Below are 25386 nucleotides of genomic sequence, written 5' to 3' on the forward strand. Positions count from 1 at the left end.
ATGCTGGCCCATTAGCATGTCCTGAATGGCTCCAGCAGCTGCACCCCCATCAGTGGACAGTGGAACTATTCAGTCAGCATCTGCACTTAGTCTCTCAAATGGAGCATCCAGCCCCTAGTCTCTGCACATAACTGATCCGCAGGATTAATTTAATACACCGACTAAATGGCAGCAATAATTACAGCTTTCCTTTGGAGAAACCAACGTCTTGAACATTGTTGTATAAAATAATTTACCAATTAATGTGATGAGAATTGGTTGGAATGAATTTTTTATATATTGCTTTTGAAAACTCACCACTATTCTTAGAATGCCCCCTATACCAAAAAGGGTCGATATTCTAAATGGTGAACAGGGATTCTCACTCCCTGACTCCGATGCAGGCTTCGATGGGTGCTATTCAGGTCAAACTATATTTTCAAGTTATCCCCCGGTATAACCCATACCTTCACCGAAGATTTTATCTACTTACCACTTAGTAGCATCGATGTCCTGGGTCCTGCATTGCTAAGTAAGTAAAGTAGACTTTGGAATAACCACTTTTTCAGGTTAGGTTAAGTTATTTTATTATATTTTTTTCTTTTAAAAGCTGAAATCACTTTCTTTACAGAAAGGTAAAAAGATCTTGCTTCTGGATCCTGTTGGTTGGTTGAAGGGACATTCAGGCCCACTTTGACAATCAATCTTCTTTAAAGTCTGGTCTTCTTGAGATGTTTTCGCTGGTTAGCTCCGTTGTTGCGTCTTGTCGATCCCATATACTGAGCTATAAGAGCTGGCTCTGCTAGCTATCTCTCAGCTGTCTCTGACTCCTGTTTAAATTCTAGTCTTCCTTAGATGTATAGCTGTTTAAGCTCGGTTGCTTGTCTTGTCTTTCCCATGACCGAGCTGTGAGCTGAATATGCTTTTCTCCTCTCTCCTCTCTCTCAGTTCTCTGAGTTCCGATTCTCCTTCTCCTTCTGCTCCCGGGGTTTATATTCTCTTTCTAACAATTGTTAAGTTTTTATTACCTTATTGTAAATTAACTTATTTCACTTTGATTGTTAGAAAGTATCTTTGATCTAAACATTCTAATACACCTAATTATTCATTTTGGGCATAACCTCACCTCCCAGATCTGATTACATTGTCCTTTGTGATGTTCAAAGCTCCTTTGTGATATTCAAAAAATGCTTTGGTTTCAATAGAGGTGTTACCTTTAACACCTGTCATTTCAATAGTTTAATTTTCCAATTGTCCCCAGTTCATAACTTTACCTTTGATTTTGACTTTAAATTATGTTTCTCATAGACAGGTTGTCTCCAATTTTCCTTAATCTACCTGATATTAGCAAAATTTCACACTCAGAATTGTTAGCAAATTCAATTGAACATCATCCTTTCCTTTCCAGCTGTTTACTAAGAGAATTAATTTCAATGAAGGTGTGAAACCTTTGCTTTTAGCTGTATGCTAAAATTTCACTTGGTTATGACTTGAAAGACCTGCCTGTCTTAAACATTCATCACTTAATTCAATTGAAACTCTCATCCATGCTTTTCCAGATGCTTCCTAAGATAGTTACATTCAATGAAGGTGTGAGCCATTGTTTTTAGCTTAATACAAGAATCCTGTGTGTCTACTAAGCCTTGCTTGAGAGAAAGAACCTGCATTTTATAATCCTGCTCTTTGCAGCTGCTATTAACCTTTCATGGGATCTTTCCCTGTATCCTCTCATGTTTCTCTCAAACCAGATATTGCCAGACTTCCATGTTTCAAGTGACACATTTTTCTGTATTTTCAACAACAATATATTACAAATGTCACTTTATTACAGAAATTCCAAGAATTTCAGCAGCTGCAGTCAGAATGATTTTGTGAGGTTGATTGAGAATGGAGGTGGACGATGTCTTCAAAATGAACCTAACCCAGAGGATCAGTATTCACTACCTTCCTGTGGCAATAATATTGTTGATGAAGGAGAGGAATGTGACTGTGGTACACAGCAGGTGAAAAATAATTTTTTAGAAATTTCGTATTTTATCAGCTTCAAACTTAATGACAAAATTTAGGTTCTTCTCATTTTGATTTTCCCAATGTTCTCCTGACCACCTCTCCTACGCTTGACCCTTCATAAACTTAAACTCATCAAATCCCCTTCTCCCTCACCTTCCTCTTGATCCCAATCCCTAACGTATCAAATTTAAAATTCCGGTAGCATTGTGGATAGCACAATCGCTTCACAGCTCCAGGGTCCCAGGTTCGATTCCGGCTTGGGTCACTGTCTGTGCGGAGTCTGCACATCCTCCCCGTGTGTGCGTGGGTTTCCTCCGGGTACTCGGTTTCCTCCCACAATCCAAGGATGTGCAGGTTAGGTGGATTGGCCATGCTAAATTGCCCTTAGTGTCCAAAATTGTCCTTCATGTTGGGTGGGACTACTGGGTTATGGGGATAGGGTGGAGGTGTTGACCTTGGGTAGGATGCTTTTTCCAAGAGCCGGTGCAGACTCGATGGGCCGAATGGCTTCCTTCCGCACTGTAAATTCTATGTATCTATGTACCTCTCCATGGCCTTGCCTCTGCACCCCCGCAGCCCTGCAACTTTAATGAGCCCTACAAATCCCTCCCACCCTCAAACTGGGGCTGGTTTAGCACACTGGGCTAAATCTCTGGCTTTTAAAGCAGACCAAGGCAGGCCAGCAGCACGGTTCAATTCCCGTACCAGCCTCCCCGAACAGGTGCCGGAATGTAGCAACTAGGGTTTTTCACAGTAACTTAATTGAAGCCTACTTGTGACAATAAGCGATTTTCATTTCATTTCATTTTTCAACTGTCTCTTGCTCTGACTCCAGCCTCTTGGAAATTTCCTTCTTCCTTTACATCACTCTTGGCAACTCTGGCTTTAGTTGCCAAGGTCCAGAGAATTCCCTTCCAAAATGTATCTGCCTTCCTATCTTCCCTCCTCCTTTAAATCCATCTTTAAAACCCATCTTTTAAAAATGAATTTATGGAACTTTAATTTATTGCCTGTCCCTAGTTGCCCTTCAGAAGGTGGTGGTGAGTTGCCTTCTTGAACCGGTATAGTTCCTGAGGTGTAGGCACACCCGCGGTGCTGTTAGGGAGGGAGTTCCAGGATTTTGACCCATTGACAGTGAACGACCAACAATATATGTCCAAGTCTAGGAGGTGAGTGACTTGGAGGGGAACCTCCAGGTGGTGGGGTTCCCAGGTATCTGCTGCTCTTGTCCTTCCAGATGGTAATGGTCGTTGGCTTGGAGGGTGCTGCCTAAGGGACCTTGGCGAGTTCCTGCAGTGCATCTTGTAGATGGTACACATGCTGCCACTGTTCGTCGGTAGTGGGGGGATTGAATATTTGTGGAAGCAATCAAGCGGGCTGCTTTGTCCTGGATAGTGTCACGCTTCTTGAGTGTTTTTGGAGCTGCATTCATGCAGGAAAGTGGAGAGTATTCCATTTAACCCTGACTTGTGCCTTGTAGATGGTGGATTGACTAAATTTTTGACCACCTCACTTGAGATTCTAATCTCTTTTCCTTGTTCCTCTCTGAAATCTCATGAGACATTTTTCCATGTCAATGGCACTATCTAAATACAGGTTCTACATGCCAATGTGATAATGAACAGAACCTAATAATGAACGACAGCTGGATTGGCCAATCATCATAAAATAACACTGAGAAATAATACCTTGCTAAATGATCCAAGAGAGATTAAACTGATAACTCTACCAATTATCAAACAGATCATGCAATTAAATATAAAACTTTATGTCTTTGTACCTTGACTGATGACATTTTTAAGAGGTGAAATTGTCTAATCTGATTTGTGGGGCGGGATTCTCTGACCCCCCCTGCCAAGTCGACTACCGAATTCTCCGGCACCGGAGATTCAGCGGAGGCGGGAATCGCACCGTGCCGGTCGGCGGCCGCTCATAGTGGCCCCTCCGGCGATTCTCCGACCCGCGATTGGCCGAAGTCCCGCTGGTTCTATGCCGGTCCCGCCGCCGTAAATTGGACTAGGTCCCTTACTGGCGGGAACAGGCGGCATGGGCGGGCCCCGGGGTCCTGGGGGGGGGGGGGGCACGGGGCGATCTGGCCCCGGGGGGTGCCCCCACGGTGGCCTGGCCCGCGATCGGGGCCCACCGATCCGCGGGCGGGCCTGTGCCATGGGGCCACTCTTTTCCTACGTGCCGGCCATATAAGCCTCCGTCATGGCCGACACGTAGGTGAGCCCCCCCTGGGCCTGTACGGGGATGATGTCAGCAGCTGCTGACGCACCCACGCATGCACGAACCCGTGCCGGCCGGTGGTGTCCCTTCTGCCCCAGCTGGCGTGGCGCCAAAGGCCTTCCACACCCGCCGGCGGGGTGCAAACCACTCCGGCGCCGGCCTAGCCCCTGAAGGTGCGGAGGATTTCACACCTTTGGGGCGGACCGACGCAGGAGTGGTTCACGCCACTCCGTCCTGCCATGACCCCCCCCCCCGCCCCGCCGAGTATGGGAGAATCCCGCCACACGTGTTTCTCCTCTGAGTCACATGGTATGTTCAATACTTCCACTGTAGAGTTAATTAAAACATGGTTAAGTTCAAACACATAAATGGAATTTACAACTAGTTCATACTTTAGAAAATCTATAAATCAAGCTATTCATTTCAAATGTTATTACCTTTCATTCTCTAGAAATGCACTAATCCTTGTTGTAATGCAGCCACATGTACGCTAACATCAGGGTCGCAATGTGCAGGTGGGAAGTGCTGTGAAAACTGCAGAGTAAGTAAAGTAGATCTGCTGTACAGGTAACAGTCTCAGATTTATAAAGTTACTATAGATAAATGTTTATTATATTTTAATGGACGGACACTCAGAATCAGATCCTTCTCATGGACGTAACTAACCTTTATCACAAAGCATTGATCTACAACCTCACAGAAAACTTACAACAGTGCAATACATTCACACTTTCTGTAACAAAATATATTTCCCATTGTATGAGATCCAGGAATGCTTGTAAAGGGGGAAGGAAGTTTTCAATTTAATCTTACCTAAGCATTTTCTCTTTTTGTTCCAGATTTCACACATTGGCATTTTTCTTCTCTATACCTCGCATGATATAATAACCAGGTTTTGAATTATTTCCCTTGTCACATCGTTACTCTGCTGCTCAGCATAAGCTTTCAAAGTAGAGACAGTCAATGGATGTATTTCCAGTAACCAGGTTCAAAATTTCGGTACCCAATTTATTTTTTTCCAATTAAGGGGCAATTCAGCATGGCAAATGCACCTACGTTGCCCAGTTTTGGGTTGTGGGGGTGAGACCCACGCAGAAATGGGGAGAATGAGCAAACTCCACATGACAGTGACCCGGGGCCAGGATCCAACCCGGGTACTCTGCTCCATCAGGCAGCAGTGCTAACCACTGCGCCATCGTGCCTCCCTCCGAAACTTGGGAAATTCAAAGAAACATGTAACTTGACCATCTGTTATTCCCAAGTTGGATGCTGGGTTGCTTTTCCTGGCTTTCCCTTTCATTGGACTTTGTGTCACTTCTCATTATCAGAGAAAAATCATACAGTAACTTTAGAGACTGGTTGTTCTTCCAGAAATGGGCATTGGTGGCTCATGGCAGTGCTTAGCCAACCAAGTTAAGCTCACCATGTCCCCATGCCATCTTTCTGGTGCAGGATCTCTGCTCTGCAGAAGGAGTTTGCCTCTTCCAAGCACTGCTGCCTCACAATGTCAGGGACCTGGATTCAATTCTGACCTTGGGTCGCTGTGTGGAGTTTGCATGTTCTCCCCGTGTCTGCGTGGGTTTCCCACTGGTGCTTCGATTTCCTCCCACAGTCCAAAGATCATAGAATTTACAGTGCAGAAGGAGGCCATTCGGCCCATAGGGTCTGCACCGGCTCTTGGAAAGAGCACCCTACCCAAGGTCAACACCTCCACCCTATCCCCATAACCCAGTAACCCCATCCAACACTAAGGGCAATTTTGGACACTAAGGGTAATTTAGCATGGCCAATCCACCTAACCTGCACATCTTTGGACTGTGGGAGGAAACCGGAGCACCCGGAGTAAACCCACGCACACACGGGGAGGATGTGCAGACTCCGCACAGACAGTGACCCAAGCCGGAATCGAACCTGGGACCCTGGAGCTGTGAAGCAATTGTGATATCCACAATGCTACCGTGCTGCCTACCGTGTGCAGGTTAGATGGATTGACCATGGTAAATTGTCCCTTAGTGTCCAAAGGTTTGTAAGTTAGGTGGTATTAAGGGGATAGGGTGGGGGGCGTGAGTCTGGGTGGGGTATTCTTTCCGAGGGTTGGTGCAGATATGATGGACCGAATGGCCTCCTTCTGCTCTGTAGGGATTCTATGGATTATCATTTAAATGAAACGGTGTGGTCAAAGAGCAGACCATAAAATGTAGGAGCAGAAGTTGGCCATTCAGTCCATCATGTCAGCTCTGTCATTCAATGAGGTCATGACTTGTCTGATGTGACAATCCTCCAATCCACTTTCCCACCTTATCCCCATAACCCTTGATAAAAAATTTAGCTATCACAGCCTGAACAACCTCTACAGCCCTCTGCGGTAAAAAAATCCCACAGATTCACTACTCTCTGTGAGAAGAAATCCCTCTACATCTGTCTTAAATGTGATAGGAGGAAGACTTTAGAGGCTAAAGTCACAGGCAGGGATTTGGTTTTAGGTATTCCTGCCTTAATTTTCATGATAAAATAGTTCAGTACCACCTAGGACTGGTCACCCATACTGAGGAAAATCAAGACCCAAATATTTCCGCAGCAAAAAGTAATCAAATAGTGTTCGCCAAGTACATCAAATAGTAAGTGTAACAAACTGACAACTTTCCAGAAAGTATGCATTTAATTTGAGGGGAACCAATGTAGTTAAGGGATATAGGGGTAGGAATTGATAGGAATGTTGACTCCCTTCTCTTTGACCACCCCGTCATATTTAAATGATAATGAGAGGGTGGGACATCAGACATTTTACTTCACAGTATTCCCCCCTCAGTATCACTGATACACATCAAGATTGGAATTAGAAATTTAGTACAGAGACTTTAACATTTAGGTGAATGAGAAATCTTTAAAAGGATGGGACCTTGTTTGGCTACTTCTCCCTCTCATATGCCCTCCAACTCCTGGCAGACTCCAACAGAGTTCACTCAGAGCCATGAAAATGTATACACTTGGCTGGGGTAGGGTGGAAATGTAGTGTTGAGGTCAGGAGTCTGCACAACCTTTTTGAATGGTGGTGAAGATTCTAAGGGACATGTGGTCTATTCCTGCTTGTGTTTGTTATGTCCTTATGTTAGATATTTGTATTGATTTTCCAGCTTTCTCCCATCCTTCCCTGAATGTGGTGACTCTTGCTGGTTTTAGTTTCACAGCTTGAACCAATCCTGCTGATAAGGCATCACAGAGAAGGCTAGTGGAAGCCTCCATCTGGATTATCACCTCCAGGACATCTTGGCACAGTCCCCAGAAATTGCACGAGGCTCAGATATGATCCATTTTTTGAAAGTAGTCCTGTGAAGTCCAAATGTGCAGGCTCCTTAGCCCAGAGAGACTTGGGCTGCTCCCCTTGGACAGTACCAGTTGCTTCTGCTTATTTGTGTTCTGCGCCCTCACCACTACACTCCTCCACATCTCACTGTCTCAATCTCCAAGGTGGAGATATCTGGTGTGTGTGAGAGATAGTGATATATTCTCTGTGGAGCTCAATACAGCTTCCTCTGACACACCTAGCTAATAGGAAGGGGAAGGGAAATTACCAAGGACTCCTTATAAGAAGCCTTCGTGTTTAGCCTCTGATAAAAGGAGTGGCAAAGTGCTTCAGTAAAGGGTTTGTGGCCAGCATGAATAAAATAAGAAAAATAAGAAAAAAGAACAGGAGAAAGTAATAACCACAAACTATGAACTGGTCTCTTTCCTCTGAAATCTACTCCATCTCCAGCCCCATTAAAATCTGCAGGGGTTTCTCCTCATATAGAGTTAGTGTACAAATGTTAGGGAGTCCTGGACATGTTCTCTGTCTTTCTTCTGTAGCCAGGGTAGAAAAATGTGAGATTGCATATTGCGACACCTAAGTGGCAGAATGCAGCTCACAATGGGTGTCATAACTTGTACGTGCATTATATTATGCATTACATGCAATCATTACTTTGCCTGGAAAGTGAGTGAAGGAACACCTTCAGGAAAAGGCTGGTGATGCGAGGTGTACAAGACACTTAATTGGTATTCAAGGTGAACATTGAAAATAATTTAACTATGTGAAGGGTGGGTCATTTGAAATCTTACTGGTGGGTAATACTGTGAAATAATGGAAGAACGGATTTGTTTACCTAAGCAGGCCTGGTAAATCTACCTACACTGCCTCCTTGTGCAGTTCTTCCTGATATTTATACTGATTGCCATTTCCTACCATTCTTGCTGAGCAGCTTGTCTGTGGGACCTTACTTTGTTCCAACTTCATTGGGGAATTCAGATATTGTGTAACCTGCTGAGCTCCTTGCAGTCATGCTTGCAAATAGAGGGTGCCTACCTCCTTAAGCTGCAGCAGACTTTTAAGTTATGCAGCAGCAGTCTATGCAAACAAAACTGAGCCTGGGTCTGTCTATGCATGAGGTTGATGAAGTATAGGTTGAATATGTGTTCTGCTCATACCACTCGACTAATCTACATTTCACCCAAACTGGGTGGGATTTTCCAATCCTTGGAATTGTCACGGATGGGACCGGAAAATCCCAGCTATAAGTCTATTATATTTCTCCAGTTATTCAGCACTATTAATTTTCTGAAAATATGCATTTTGTAAAACACTGAAAAACATCAGCATTAATAAACAATGACTCATTCTCAGACTTATGATATTCTGTGTAGTTCCATTCTGCAGGAACGTTATGCAGAGGGGTAGTGAATGTCTGTGACCTCCCAGAGTACTGCAATGGCACCTCACACTTATGCCAGCCTGATGTCTTTATCCAAAATGGTTATCCATGTGCAAATGATACAACATACTGCTATGAAGGTTTATGTCAGACCTACGAGGCACAATGTCAGGCACTCTTTGGCTCTAGTAAGTATAAAAGTTTTAATTCTTAAAAATCACAAAAAATACAGGGTGCGATTCTCCCAAAACGGGAGAAATCGTAAAGCTGGCGTAAAACCCGGGCGGGTTTTACGGCAGCGCGCCCCTTCCCGACCGGGGACCGATTCTGGTCCCCGGTCGGGGCTAGCAGCCCGACGCCGTAGGCTCCGGCAAGACGGGCTTAACGAAAATCGTTAAGCCCGCTTGCCGGAGTTAGCGCCGGCTGACGCGTCATATGACATCAGCCGCGCATGCGCAGTTTGGAAGACTCCAACCCGCGCATGCGCGGGTGACGTCATCGCGTTTTGCTCGAAACCCGCGCATGCGCGGGCCGGGTTGCCCCTCAGCCGCCCCGCGAATGGATACTGCGGGGCGGCGGAAGGACAAGTAGTGCGCGGGCATCGGTCCCGCTGCCCGCAATCGGTGCCCACCGATCGCGGGCCCATGGCACCCTTGGCACGGCCGTGGTACGGCCGTGCCAATCGGTGCCATGGTTATTAATAGCGAGTTAGTCACGCCGTTTTTACGAACGGCAAGACCAGGTGTGTTTGCCGTTCGTAAAAACGGCGTAAAGGGCTGGGACTTCGGCCCATCTAACAGCTGAGAATCGCTGCCGGCCGTAAAAAAACGGCGGCAGCGATTCGGGTCGGGACTTCGGGGGGGGGGGGGGGGAGAATAGCGGGAGGGCGGCAAAAATGTCGGGAAGGCCCTCCCGCTATTCTCCCACCCGTCGTGGGGGGCGGAGAATTTCGCCCACAGTTCTTTGAAAAGATCCTTATATGAGAAATATTTACAATTTATATCAGAATAAAAATATAATTATAATCCTGAGACTGAAATTCCTCCATGAAAAAGGCCCAATACTAACCTTCTCAGGCCAATAAATATACCCTTGCCAGCACTGCTCAAATCTCAAGGGCAAAGAAAGAAAATCCCACAGACCTATTTGAGGAAGCATGTGCAGCACGGATTGGATTTTCACCTGCTGTTTCCTCCACCACTGTTAATGTGGAACGTCTAAGCATTGTATGACATCTTCAATGTCTGAATCCTTTTGACAACAAAATATTAAAAGTTGAATTTTGTACCCATTTATTAGATCGCAGATAGCATTATTTCAAAGACTAATAAAAGTGTCCCATTGATATTAACAGCTTCACAGCGTGCACCAACTACATGCTTCCAACATGCAAACAGACAAGGGGATAGGTTTGGGAACTGTGGATTCCAAAATGACGGATTCAAGAAATGCAGCCTGAGGTATATTATTGTATACAAAACGATTAAATACAAAACATATATCATTCTCCGTCAATTTAGTTTTAAATCTGAGAAGTTGCCTTGTTATCTTTTCTTTTTCAGTGATGCTGAATGTGGTAAAATTCAATGTGTAAAAGTGACAGAGAAACCTTTCGGTGTTGATACAAGCACTTCAATGATTGATGGTATTGAATGTGTGAACGCTGACTTCCATGTGGGCACAGATATCACCGATCCTTCTTATGTGAACACAGGCACTGGCTGTGGCAAGGGCAAGGTAACAATGAACTGATATACTGCAATAGAATGAAGAGGGAATGATTAAACATAGAATGAGATTTGAAGGCTCAGGTTATGAGCTGAAGTTTTTACATTCAATAAGCTACTGATGGAACTGCTGTCTATCATGAATTACGCAACATTCCGTTATTACATTTTTCTGTTATTACTCACTTCTTGGAGGTTGCATGGCTGCCAGAGATTTTGATGTGTTTTGAGGTCAGGAGTAGGCCTGGTCATTTCCAGCCATAAATCTCCAAGACTGGGGAACTGTTGAGTATAATTTATTTGTGTACTTAAGAACCTTCAACAGTAGCAATGAAAATGAGATCCATGGCTCTCAATTCCCATTTTCCCTGATAACGAGTATAGTTTTTCTAATGCTCTGCATTGGTCTCTCCATCTTTGATCTCATGCTGCTTCTTTGTCCCTTGCCTTCTTCCAGCAGCACTGTTAGGTTAGTTTGCATCTGTCTAGCCCTTCATCACCTTCCTGAATCTAACTTTCTAACCCCATCACCATACCAATCCTGAAAGCCACTCCCTACAATTGTTCACGGAAACATACGGGGACCAATTTTTCTCCTGTCAGCCTACCATTTCCCACTTCAAGTTCCCACAGTATGCAGTTGAAGATCAAGAGCAGTTCAACCATGTTAAGCTGTTCAAGGCTTAACTGCTGCAATTGATGGGTGGCCTGTAAATATGAGTGTGACCTGTCCATCAGTTTCCAGCTGGATTCTGCTTTAGCATGCAAATTGGGGTTCGAGATAGGTTGTGGGGCTCTGATTGAAATTTTCAGCTGCCAAATATTATAACATGCATGTTCCATTCCTTTGAACCTGATGAAGCCTAACCCTCAGTTCTTAAAGAAACTCCCAGAGGTCACATAATAATGGCTCACCAAGAAAGTTCAACCCACTCATTCCTCCCCCCACAATGTAGATCCAATCTGCTGGCAAGCTTAACATGACAGCCAGCCAATATTCTCTCTCTCACAAACAGTGAGCTGCACCAAGGCAGCAACATTGACATTTAGTTGAGGCTTGGATTCAAAACAGGCCCTTCAACACTAGCTCCAGATAGGTGTCTTGGACAGTCACTGATTTGGCACCAATTTTGGGAAGACGTGATTAATTGCAAGAAGGAATTAGATATAGCTCTGGGGGGTAAAGGGATAATGGGGAAGGCGGGATCAGTGCATTGAACTTGATGATCAGCCATGATCTAATCAATGGGGGAGTAGGTTCAAAGTGCCAAATGGTCTCCTCCTGCTTCTATTTTCTGTGTTTCTATGTTGAACGTTGCCCTTCACCACCCAACTCTAACCATACTGCTCTCATTCCTATCACTATTCAGTATTTAAATATTTTACATTTCCATTTCCATTTTAAAAAATTACCTTCTTACACTCAAGCCTCCCAGTTTCAACTCTTCTGCCTTTTATTTCTCTTGAAATTGTAGTTTTGAATTCTCATCATTTGTAGTTTACCAATTGCCCCCAGAGTTATATTGCCACTGGTAACATTTGCCTGCCATTAGTCCATGAAGTCTTTTTGTACATATGAATTACTGTTAGTGGGCTTTTCCAGACATAAAGGATTTTAACACTTTGCAAGTGGATGATTTTTGAATGAGTTAAAATCCCACCCATGTAGAATGATGCATTCCAAAAGTGCAGAGTGGCACATATTAGAGACAGGAGCTCCCAAGATCCTCAGCTATTCTGGTGTATCCATTATAAGGTTAGTGAGAACAAGAATCTTAACACCTAGAAACAAGGTCAGGACTGGATAACCAGGTTTCGACAAAGCACAAAGGTTTGCAGAGGCTCCATAAACCCAAGGAATTTAGACAGGCAAGGGCAAATTAGTTAAAGTCAGCATGGCTTTGCAAGAGGAAAGTCATGTCTCACCAATTTGATTGAGGTTTTTGAAGGGGTAACCAAGAAGGTACAGAGAGCAGTGCAGTTGACGTTGTCTTTAGCAAGGCAAGGTACCGCATGGTAGGTTATTTCAAAAGTATAATCTCACGGAATCCAGGGTGAGGTAGCCAATTGGATACAAAATTGGCTTGGCGACTGAAGCCAAATGGTGGTTGTGGAAGGTTGTTTTTCAAACTGGAGGCCTGTGACCAGCGGTGTGTCTCAGGGATTAGTGCTGGGTCTACTGTTATTTGTTATATGCATTAATGATTTGGATGAGAATGTAGGAGGCACGGTTAGTAAATTTGCAGATGAAACCAAGATTGGTGGCATAGTGGATAGTGAAGAAGGTTATTTAAGATTGCAACAGGATCTTGACCGATTGGGTTTAGTTTGGATAAATGTGAGGTGATGCATTTTGGTAGATCAAATCAGGACAGGACCTACTCAGTTAATGATAGGGAGTTGGGAAGAGTTACAGAACAAAGAGATCTAGGGGTACAGGTTCATAGCTCCTTGAAGGTGGAGTCGCAGGTGGACAGGGTGGTGAAGAAGGCATTCAGCATGCTAGATTTTATTGGTCAGAATGTTAAATACAGGAGTTGGTGCGTCTTGTTGAAGTTGTACAAGACATTAGTAAGACCACACTTGGAATACTGTGTTCAGTTCTGGTCACCCTATTATAGGAAGAATATTGTTAAACTAGAAAGAATGCAAAAGAGATTTACGAGGATGCTACCTGGACTTGATGGTTTGAGTTATAACGAGAGGCTGGATATGCTTTGACTTTTTTCCCTGGAGCATAAAAGGCTTAAGGGTGATCTGATGGAGGTCTATAAAATAATGAGGGGCATAGATAAGGTAGATAGTCAACATATTTTCTCAAAGGTAGAGGAGTCTAGAACTGGAGGGCATAGGTTTAAGGTGAGAGGGGAGAGATACAAAAGAGACCAGAGGGGAAATTTCTTCACACAGAGGGTGTTGAGCATCTGGAACAAGCTGCCAGAGGCAGTGGTAGAGGCGGGTACAATTTTGTCCTTTAAAACACAGTTAGATAGGTACATGGGCAGGGTGGGTATAGAGGTATATGGGCCAAATGAGGGAAAGTGGGACTAACTTAGTGATAGAAACTGGGCTGCATGGACAAGCTGGGCCAAAGGGCCTGTTTCCATGCTGTAAACATCTATGACTCTATGTGTGGGAACTCCAAATTAAAAATTCCTTTGCTCTTGGTTGTCTCTGCATTTCATTGAGGCGGGCATAATGACCAAACCATTGGTGTACATGGGGACCAGCAAATGTTCCAAATTAAGATTGTGACAAGACCCCCCAAAGACTTTTCATGATGTTTATTTCTGACATAAGACCATAAAACATAGAGCAGAATTAGGCTTCACGGCCCATCAAGTCTGCTCCGCCATTCAATCAAGGCTGATATTTTTCTCATCCCCATTCTCCCGTCTTCTCCCCACAACCCCGATCCCCTTATTAATCAAGAACTTATCTATCTCTGTCTTAAAGACACTCAGTGATTTGGCCTCCACAGCCTTTTGCGCCAAAGAGTTCCACCCTCTGGCTAAAGAAATTTCAACTGATCTCTGTATTGAAGGATTGTCCCTTTAGTCTGGGATTGTGTCCTCTGGTTCTAGTTTTTCCTACAAGTGGAAACATTCTTGCCACATCCACTCTATCCAGGCCTCGCAGTATCCTATAAGACAGGCATTGTCAAACTCGGGTGTGTGACCCATGGGTACGTCGCGGGCGGGTGTCGGGAGGGTCGCAGAGCTGTCCGTCGCGGGGCTCCCGATCGCGCAAATCCGTGCACAACAGCTGCAGCAGCCGGCTTTTAATAATGCCGGCTGGAAGTGGCCTTCAAAACGCCAGGAACAGATAAAAAAAATCCAGCCGCACTGCACATATGCACCGATGATCGGGCATGCATGCGCAGTGCGGCCGCATTTTTAAAATATGGTTGCTGCAGCCTTTTTTTTCCATGTTCGGGGGGGCCAAAGGGATCATTGGGGCCAAAGGGACCCAAAACCATTTCCTCCATTTTTGTCAGCAACAAACAAGGTAAGAGAAAATGGTGGGTCGCGCAGGTCGGCCGGCGTGGGTCGCGAAGGTCGGCCGGCGTGGGTCGTGAAGGTCGGCTGGGTTGGGTCCCGAAGGTTTGCCGGTTTGTAAAAATGGATCCCCAAAGAAATTTTGAAAAACACTGCTATAAGACATGGCTCACTCACTGCACTGGGGTGAGGGGGGAGGGGGGGGGGGGGGTGCGGGGGGATTTGGTGGGACTAGAAGATCCCAATGGCGGGAAGGGTTGTTAAATCCCACCCATATATTGCACACTGCACACACCCTATCATACCCACCCCCCCTCCCCTGCCCCAGATATATAGTGCTAATTGATCAATTACTACCCAAGTAGTACAATACATTCTCAATTGTGGTATAGGTAGTGTCGAAATGAAAAATTAAGTGTATATTAATTTATTATATTTTAATTGATCTAATTTATTACTTGTACTTTTTCAGGCCTGCGTTAGTTTTTCATGTGTGAATGCCAGCAACCTGGGATTTGATTGTGATATCAAAGAGAAATGCAATAACCACGGTGTAAGAATTATTCTCTTCCTATTCACAGTGCAAACTTTACATATTTGTTTACTCGATGCTTTATCTTTGTTATGAGGATGTACTGAGATCTGTTTTGAAAATTAACACTAAGCAGAAGTTGGAATTGATTTATTTTCTCAAATCAACTGAAGTATGTAATTTATTTGTAGGGCACATTCCAACGGCCACACTGCACCCGAAAAATAGCTCGCCGCAGCGCAGTGTGGCCGTTGAAAGCCAGGAGACCCTGTTCCCGGGATCAACCCGGCTTGACACACCTCATCAGATTCAACATGATCTTGCGAGACGTGGCAATGGGCAGGATAATGTTCTGGCAAATCTGCATATTAGAGCAAGGCAACTAGTCTCATTCTAATGTGCAGATTCCTGAGGTACCTGAGACTTTGGGATTCAACCCCTTCACCTCAGAGACCTCGGACAAGTGCCATCCAGCACTTGTCTCCACAAGCAGGGACCAGATGAAATAGCACTTGTGGCAGTCTCCCACGGGATTGGAGGCCCCCAGCTGCATGCCCTTTGAGCAGGGCGGTGCCCTGGAACTGCTGATGCCACCTGGGTATCCTGGCATTGCCACCTGGGTGCCAACCTGGCACTGCCAATGTGCCCAAGTAGCACTTCCAGCTGGCATGGGCACTGCCAGGTTGGTGGTGCCACATAGTGTGTTTGGGCTGTGGGGGGGAAAAGAGGGAATTGTCTCGGGGGCCTTGCTACAATGAGGAGTTCCGGTGAGCAGAGCTCCCCTCTGAATGAAACAGGGTATTAACTATCTTCATTAAACGAGTAATGTGTCTACCATCATATTGTACGGTACGTTTTATTGTGATAGTATCCATAATAGTACCACTGTTTGACAGAGAATTGATGGAGCTTATTCATAAATAAAGCCAGTGGTCCTGAATATTGCTTAGTAGGTGATAGCGTTCTGAATGGTAACACCATCTTAGAACGGATGGTGAAAAGTCAATTCAACACATGCATATGTAAACTATAATTAGTATTAGTATAACTACAGGCTGCCATGATTAAAATATTAGATTGATGGCCATTGTAGTGACGGGTAAATTACCTTAATCGTTCTTTTGCTGTAACCTTTTATCAAAAGGCTTTTTTATATTTGATTAGATTTGCAACAGCAACAAGAATTGCCACTGTGATGATGGATGGGCACCACCTAATTGTGACACCCGTGGTTTTGGAGGAAGCATAGATAGTGGGCCCACTCGCATAGGTATTTAAAAAATAAAGATGCATTGTTGGAAACCACGTATATTTCTCATGGAATGTATATTAACTGCATTGAAATGCACCTATTCTGATAGCTGATGAAATATACAAATAGATTTTGCCAGAAGTTTTGAGAATTGCATATCAGCCCTTTGGCACTTAACAGGTGAGTGGTAACTAATTTCTAGGCCCAAGAGCTATAAACTAGATTGGATGTTGGTGTATTTAGTTATGATTGTCAAGGCAATCTAATCATTCATGGACGGTGTGATAACCCCATTATTGCCCCCTGCATTCTTGTGAGATTTGACCAGGTAATGTCCACTATGGGTTGGGCGCAAAACCATAATTTCTAAAGAATCGGCGACAATTTAGGTTGTAGTTGAATCAAATCCCTGCAGAGAAGAGCAGCAAACCAACCAACTACCCAAAATGATCTAAAGGGACATTTATTTATCCAATCTAATTAGTCCATTTTCAGTAATAAGAGTGAAAGATGGGCAGCACAGTGGCGCAGTGGGTTAGCCCTGCTGCCTCATGGCACCGAGGTCCCAGGCTCGGGGGCACTATCTATTTGGACTTTGCACATTCTCCCCATGTTTGTGTGGTTTCATCCCCACACACAAAGATGTGCAGGCTAGGTGGATTAGCCACGCTAAATTGCGCCTTAATTGGAAAAAAAATGAATTGGATACTCTAAATTTTATTTAAAAAGAGTGAAAAGATTTTGTAGAATAAACTAAAGGTTATGACCAGGAATTTCCTTGGAACATCTCCCACTTCCTAACGGTAATTTTGACAGAGGTTCCCTGGAAATCCCTTTGATCTGTTTAAACAGAATTTCTGCTGAATTCAGGGTGAAGAAATAGGAGGTGCCGTGACTGAATTCGCAATGCAGATATAGTGAATCAAACATCTGGCAGTTCTTCGGGCAGCACGGTAGCATTGTGGTTAGCACAAATGCTTCACAGCTCCAGGGTCCCAGGTTCGAATCCCGGCTTGGGTCACTGTCTGTGTGGAGTCTGCACGTTCTCCCCGTGTGTGCGTGGGTTTCCTCTGGGTGCTCCGGTTTCCTCCCACAGTCCAAAGATGTGCAGGTTAGGTGAATTGGCCAGGCTAAATTGCCCTCAGGGTCCAAATTGCCCTTAGTGTTAGGTGGGGTTACTGGATTATGGGGATAGGGTGGAGGTATGGGCTTGGGTAGGGTGCTTATTCCAAGAGCCGGTGCAGACTTGATGGGCCGAATGGCCTCCTTCTGCACAGTAAATTCTATGAAATCTATGAAAATACAGAACTCAAGCTACACTCTTAAATTATTAGAAATTCTGCCGTGTCATTCTTTTATTTTAATATAATCCCTTTCTACAACATGGAAAGTTTTGAAATAGCTTTGTTTGGATTTTTCTATATTTCCAACAACATAAATCTTATTCATCTAGCCATTGAATTTAAGAATAATAATAATCTTTATTGTCACAAGTACGCATACATTAACACCTGCAATGAAGTTACTGTGAAAAGCCCCTAGTCGCCACATTCCGGCACCTGTTCGGGTGCACAGAGGGAGAATTCAGAATGTCCAAATTACATAACAGCATGTCTTTTGAGACTTATGGGAAGAAACCGGAGGACGCGGAGGAAACCCACGCAGACACAGGGAGAACATGCAGACTCCACACAGACAGTGACCCAAGCCAACAATCGAATCTGGGACTCTGGAGCTGTGAAGCAACTGTGCTTCCTTTCCGCCCGTTTATCATTAATAACATATAACGCGATTTATTATAGGAAAACTAGTTAAGAAGTATTTTTGTTTCCTTTAGATACTTCAGTTCGCGATGGCTTGTTGATATTTTTCCTTTTGGTGGTCCCTGTGATCGTTTTCATTGGTTTAATGATTTTCTTCAAACGCAACGCAATAAAGCAACTCTGGAGAAAGAGGAAATCTCCGCAGACGACGTATGTGAGATTTGAGTTCACCTCCAACTTTTCACTGAATTTTTGTCAGAAAGACAGTTACTTCCTTACTGACTTTGTTTCTTGTTTAGTTCACTTTATTTTCATCTATTGAAATTTTACTTTGATTTCACTCTACTGTCCAGTTTCTCCCAACCTCCTGACAGAGGTGGCGCTTGATGGGTTATGGTTCCATGGGTACTGACTTCCCTCAAGTACCCCGCCTAACTCACCATTCCTCATGGGTGAACATGAACAGCAAATATTGGCATGCCATTTCTCTTTGAAGCATCAAAGCTGAACCTGATCTGTCCTCACTAGATGGCTAATTCTGCATTTGCCATCAGGAGCAATCAGAATTGAGAACCTGAGCTAAAGTTTCTTCTGCCAATAATAATAATATTTATTGTCACAAGTAGGCTTACATTAACACTGCAATGAAATTATTGTGAAAAGCCCCCAGTCACCACATTCTGGTGCCTGTTCGGGTACACGGAGGGAGGATTCAGAATGACCAAATTACCGAATAGCATGTCTTTCGAGACTTGTGGGAGGAAACCGGAGCACCCGGGGAAAACCCACGCAGACATCGGGAAAATGTGCAGACTCCGCACAGACAGTGACCCAAGCCTGTAATCGAACCTGGGACCATGGCGCTGCGAAGCAATAGTGCTAACCACTGTGTTACTGTGCCAAATAAAGAATGGACTGATCATAACACGGTGCTGAGGAAGTGTTCACAAGATAAAATGTGTACAAAATGCTTTGTTCCCTCAGATTAAAACCTAAAATTAGAAAACTGTATAACCTTGATGACATTGCAAAATTTTCAGCTGTTCATTTCAAGCCATGAAATTTCTTATAGATATGACTGTTCTATTTCACAGAGCACAGAGTAGAGGACAACCACAGAACAATTTCTCAAACCTCGGCGTTCAGAGAAATAATCCAGTAAGAATCATTATTATTTCTGTAACCATGGATTGAAAGCCATAGTATTCCAGGATATTATCATGCAAGTAGGAGACTTTCATATAAACATTGCTACTACCAAATTCCTGTCAGTCAGATCAACCATGACAATGGGGCTGACATTCAGACAGTTGTGAAGTTATCTTAGTTTTCTAAAGCCATTGTACAAGATACTATTGATGTTTATTCCAATTTGAACAGAACCTGGGGCTGGATTTACCCCTACCCGGCGGGGTGGGGGGTCCCTGCGGGATGGAGTGGCGTGAAAAGCTCCGGCGTCGGGCCGCCCCAAAGGTGCGGAATCCTCCGCACCTTTAGGGGCCAAGCCCTCACCTTTAGGGGCTAGGCCCACGCCGGAGTCGTTTGTGCGCCGCCGGCCGGTGGGAAAGGCCTTTGGCGCCACGCCAGCAAGAGGCCGAAGGGACTCCGCCGGCCGCTGACGTCATCCCCGCGCATGCGCAGGTGGGGTCACCTCCGCGTCAGCCATTGCGGAGGCTGATGCCCAACGCGGAAGAAAAAGAGTGCCCCCACGGCACAGGCCCACCCGCGGATCGGTGGGCCCCGATCGTGGGCCAGGCCACCGTGGGGGCACCCCCCTAGGCTAGATCGCCCTGCGCCCCCCCCCAGGACCCCAGAGCCCGCCCGCGCCACCTGGTCCTGCCGGTAAATACCTTGTTTAATTCATGCCAGAGGGACCGGCATAACAGCAGCAGGACTTCGGCCTATCGTGGGCCGGAGAATCGCCGGGGGAGGGGGGCCGCCGACTGACGCGGCGCAATTCCCGCCCCCGCCGAATATCCAGTGCCGGAGAATTCGGCGGCCGGCGGGGGCGGGATTCACGCCGGTCCCTGGCGATTCTCCGACCCGGCGGGGGGGTCAGAGAATCCTGCCCCACATCTTTCCAAAGTGCACTGTATAAACTTTTATTGTATGTTTAGTTTGCACCTCCTCTATGCCTCATTCCATTTCTTCATTCACCCAGCAAGATTTGGGAAGTGCGTTTCACCACAGACAAAAAGCTGGGATTCTTCGAACCCGCTTGCGGATGGGATTTTCCGGTCCCGCTGAAAGTGAATGGAGTTTTGGCTGGAACGCCAAATACTCTGTTCTCAATTGCAGTGGGGTGGCAATGGACGCAATCGGAGAATCGTGCCCAAATTAGTGGTAATGACTGTCTCACAAGTAGCAAGTGGGATGTGGGTGTCACAGGGAAGGCCAGCATTTGTTAGCCGTCCCTAACTGCTCTTGAACTGAGTGTCTTACTGGACTGTTTCAGAGGGCAGTTAAGTGACAAGCACATTACTGTGGACCTGCAGTCACATGTAGGTCAGACCAGATAAGGAAGGCAGATTTCCCTCCCGAATCGGCATTAATGAACTAGATGAGTTTCATGACAAGTGATGATAGTTTCCTGGCCACCATTACAGTGACTCACTTTCAAATCTATACTTTATTAATTGAACTTAAATTCTGCAAACTACCATGGTGAAATTTGAACCCATGTCCTCAGAGAATGAACTTGGGCCTTTGGACTACTAGTCTAATGACATTATCATTATGCCACCATCCATCAGTATGGAACTGTCTATTGTCCCAGCATTCTCCATGGCCTCAGTCTTCCCCAACCAAAGAAATTGGTTAATATATCTAAAAATGCACACAAACAAATTTAATGCAAATACATTAATATGTTAATTTCTGATTTTGTAAAGCACAATTTCAACCTAACTTCATCATAAACCTCAGAGTTTGCATATTTTAATATTACAAAGGTAAACGGTGGAATAATAACACACTGGTTGCTTTTTTTGTACTTACAGGTTATTTCTACTGTGAATACAAATACCTCTGCAAATATTACTCCACAGAGGTATGTATATTTTGTATGTGCTACTAATGCTGTCAATCTTTGCACTTTGTATTTAGCTTTATTTTGCCCAAATGGAAATAATAAATTAAATTTCCAAATGGAAACATCAAAAATAATTGTCGCCATGTAGTCTCCATGTTGGAAATAATCATTGAGTAAAAGTGACAAAAAATATGTTGTTTCATTTGTTCAATCTCAAGGTGAGCAGAAGAGTAGCATTATCTTTGCTTTGTGGTTATTGTCTCAGCATTCAAAAGTGTTCAAGCCTCACTATGGGACTTGATCCTTCAATACAGTACAGGCAGGTAAACATGATCTTTCAGCTAAGACTTTGAAATACGCCCTTGTCAGGTTGTTCCCTTGGATCCTAAAGGCCTCATTACATTTTACAAAGTGGAGCATGGACTTTGCCAAGTGTTCTAACCCAGCAACACCAAAAAATGTAAATAAATTAACTAGTCATTCAGATCATTCTTTACGAGACTGCACAGTGTACAGATTTCCTGCCATGCTTGTCTATGAAACAATTGTGACTATGGGTGAAATTTAGTGGAGCCTGCAGGTGGGCTAGGAAATTGACATGGGGCTGCATGTCTGACTCCTCATGGCGAGGAAACTGTTCTGCATTTAGGGGGTGGGAAGGGTCCAACTCAGGAAACTGGTGATGGGAAGAAAATCAGCCTTGTTAATAAGCTGCTTAAAAGCAATTATTCTTGATTCCACTAGGATTTAATGGTGGCTCAGGGATTTAATAGGCCTCACGTGGATCTCCAATGCCTCTAAAGAGTGGCTTCCGAGGGGCGTCCTATGTTCACAGGCACTTGATGTTTGATCAAGGGAACTGGCATCGGGACGGGGGACGGCCTTGACAGCCATGCCCCTGCTAATAATTCTGATCTCCCCCTACTCCTCCTCTCCATGAACCCCATACCGTTCCACCTACCTCACTCCAGGGATTCAATGATGATCCCTGTAAAGACCCCAGTGTATTACCGGCAGCAGTCATGACTCCTGGTGGCGCTGCTGGTACCGGAAAAATGCTGGCCTCTGATTTGCCGGCAACTCTCAGGGGTGGGATTTCTGCCCTACCTAGGTCCTGATTGAGAGAGAGGCGTTATGCTGCAAATGTCTGCTTACCTTGTAATTGTGTGAGTCTCCTTGCAGAGGTGTCGCAGAGCTTTCATTGGTTGTCCAATTGGTGGGCAGGACCCTCCTCACAACAACTAAACCCTGGTCTATGTTTCAAAAGTGATTGATTCCCTTGGAATTTGTCCTGATAATGTTTCACACAAGAAATTTTTTACAATGTTAAATCACATGGAATTGGAGACAACCATGTAAATTTGGTGGGAGGTCAGAAACAGATAACGGGTCTGATTGGCAGTAAGTGATAAGTGATGTTCCCCAGGGATCTGTACTTGGGGCTTCAACTTTCCACCATGTTTATTGATGACTTGAATGACAGAATAGAGAGTTGTACATCCAACTTTGCTGATGACACTAAATTAGGAGTCATAATAACACAGATGGGAGGTGGAAGTTACAAGGGACCTTAAACAGCTGGCAAATGGAGGTCAATTTGGGTTGAGGTCATCCACTTTGGATCCTAGAGAGACATCTTAGATATGTCCTAAATGGTGAGAATTTGGAAATGGAAAAAGATCAAAGATGTTTGGGTGTCTACGTACACTGATCACAAAACAAATGGACACACTCAAAAAACAATCGAAATGGCTAAATAGGATGCGATTTAACCAGAAAAAAACTATGTCCGGGGACCTTTAGCAGGGTGTTTCTCAGCAGCTTTTCAGCAGCAGTTTCTCAGGGTGGTTAACACTGTTTCACTCTCAGTGCCAGGGACCCAGGTTCGATTCCTGGCTAGGGTCACTGTCTGTGTGGAGTCTGCATGTTCTACCTGCATCTGCATGGGTTTCCTCCGGGTGCTCCGGTTTCCTCTTACAAGTCCCGAAAGACGTGCTTGTTAGGTGAATTGGACATTCCGAATTCTCCCTCAGTGTACCCGAACAGGCGCCGGAGTGTGGCGACTAGGGGGTTTTCACAGTAACTTAATTGCAGTGTTAATGTAAGCCTACTTGTGACATTAATAAAGATTCTAGATTATTATACAAAGTTAAATTACGAGGTCAGTTGCATGAACTTGACTTATTTTCCCTTATATGAAGATTGAGGAATAAACTATATTGCAGTATTTAAAACTTTAGTCATAATCTGTCCATTGCTGTCACTTTTAAGTAATCAATGGGACTTGCATGGTTTTGAAGATATCTTTACAGCACATGTACCTGATATAGGAATATTACTGGTTGTCAGCATTTGCTTTGGAACCCAGTGTATGAATAATGTCATCAAATCCAGAGAAGCAGTGCTTTGTGAAAGGATTCTTCATTGCTGACTCAGCTTACCAGGACATCCTTGCTGGTGATTCCTCTTGTCATTTGGTACACATTATCAATCATAAACCACCCTATGGAACGTGTTGAGTTCCATGAGGCTTCTTGTATTTCTTACTGGTGTACAAAAGAGTTGGCTTCACTATTGTACAACACCGTTCAGCCTGGTCGTAAATATAACTCATGCAAGTAGATAATTGCTATACTCCCAGAGCATTTATGTAATAAGCAGTGAAAACTGTACAGAGCATCTTTAAGTTTATATTATCAGAGGCTAAAAATCTTCTTTGTTTTTAGGCAATATGCTTCAAAAGAAAATCCAGTATCACCTGCAACCTATGCACCGAAGCATCAAATTTCTGTTCCACCTCCTCGATCAACCGTGCCTCCTCGACCAACCGTGCCACCTCGACCTACTGTGCCCCCGACAGTGTAAAGTTCAGCCTCAGCACCTAATAAACACAATCTATGCCTTGTATCTATTTTTTGTTTTTAATTTAGAGTACCCAATTCATTTTTTCCAATTAAGGGGCAATTTAGCGTGGCCAATCCACCTACCCTGCCCATCTTTGGATTGTGGGGGTGAAACACATGCAAACACGGGGCGAATGTGCAAACTCCACACAGACAGTGACCCAGAGCCGGGGTCGAACCTGGGACCTCGGCGCTGTGATGCAGCAATGCTAACCACTGTGCCATCGTGCTGCCCTTGCCTTGCATCTATTAATATTAGTGATCAGATATATGCCTCAGGAAAACATTATAATCATTACTTTTAATTATTCCTGTTAACAAGTAGATTCACAAGGTATTTCTTTTTTAAAACTTTACTCAGTGTTGATGAGGTTTCAATGGTAGTTCAGCACTTTAATACCATGGTTGGTGTCACATCAGGCTCAGAAGTCTCAGGATTTTTTAAAAATAGGACCGGGCAGAGAAAAATTTAAACTATTAATAACAAGACTTTAAGAGGATAAATTTGCCTCATGGTTGCCCGATTTTCACACATAAGCTAGGCATAAGACTTCCAAATTTTGGATTGCAAACTGCTGTGCTCAAAATGTGCCAGAAGTGTGCTATATGGCATGGGCAACTTTTATATACACCTGTAAACAAATTAGGCATTTTAAAATGCAACTCAGCGAGCTATGCGAGATCTAAACCCCCAGCTATCTGTCTGAGGCCTCATCTGCCACAGTGTAAAATTTCAGAGAGGTTGAGGTGGGCAGGAACCCAGTGGAAATCCCATCTGAGGAATTCAGTGCTCAGGCCCCACCTACAAACCTGCTGGCAGAGGAGCATGAAATTCTGCCACAGGTATTGTGTAGTCTAAGCAAGGACCCTTAAAAGAAAGGACCCTTGAGAGAAATCCGGGAAAACTTCCATTTCATTTTTGTGTACCTACAAAAAAAAACCCAACCCATCCAAATAGTCTAAGCAACTGCTGACATGTTCAAAGCACTCTCAGAACATGAATTTTAAACTGAATTGGTATAAAATCCAACTCGTTTTCTGTCCTCTCTAGTTGCACCCCAAAGCCAAATTTGAGTCAAACCTCAAGCTCATGGGAACCAATGGACAAATCAAGTGCTATGTTGACTCTGTCCGCTTTGGGTACAAGCTCAATTTCTTGGAATACGTAATTAGTATTTGTCCATGTTCATGTTAATCCTAAAATAAATTGATTTGTGTTTATCTGCTTACTGCACAATAGAAATTTGCCTCTCTCTACTTGACGTGAATAGATC

At 44.3% G+C, this 25386-nt stretch overlaps 1 protein-coding gene across 1 annotated transcript in view; it reads left to right on the forward strand.

The window, feature by feature from the left end:
* The window catches only part of zgc:174164 (uncharacterized protein LOC570656 homolog), a 70378-nt gene extending 46262 nt beyond the window's left edge, over positions 1 to 24116 (forward strand). Inside the window, exons 12-22 of the mRNA XM_038773193.1 lie at positions 1811 to 1982; positions 4670 to 4759; positions 8899 to 9094; positions 10261 to 10366; positions 10469 to 10643; positions 15104 to 15184; positions 16328 to 16433; positions 18253 to 18388; positions 19273 to 19336; positions 21178 to 21227; positions 23936 to 24116. Coding sequence (XP_038629121.1) covers positions 1811 to 1982; positions 4670 to 4759; positions 8899 to 9094; positions 10261 to 10366; positions 10469 to 10643; positions 15104 to 15184; positions 16328 to 16433; positions 18253 to 18388; positions 19273 to 19336; positions 21178 to 21227; positions 23936 to 24074 — 1315 coding nt within the window. The 3' untranslated portion in view covers positions 24075 to 24116. The remainder of the gene's footprint in view (positions 1 to 1810; positions 1983 to 4669; positions 4760 to 8898; positions 9095 to 10260; positions 10367 to 10468; positions 10644 to 15103; positions 15185 to 16327; positions 16434 to 18252; positions 18389 to 19272; positions 19337 to 21177; positions 21228 to 23935) is intronic.
* Positions 24117 to 25386: the final 1270 nt, after the last annotated feature.

Source organism: Scyliorhinus canicula, chromosome 16, assembly GCF_902713615.1.
Source record: "Scyliorhinus canicula chromosome 16, sScyCan1.1, whole genome shotgun sequence".
Taxonomy (NCBI): domain Eukaryota; kingdom Metazoa; phylum Chordata; class Chondrichthyes; order Carcharhiniformes; family Scyliorhinidae; genus Scyliorhinus; species Scyliorhinus canicula.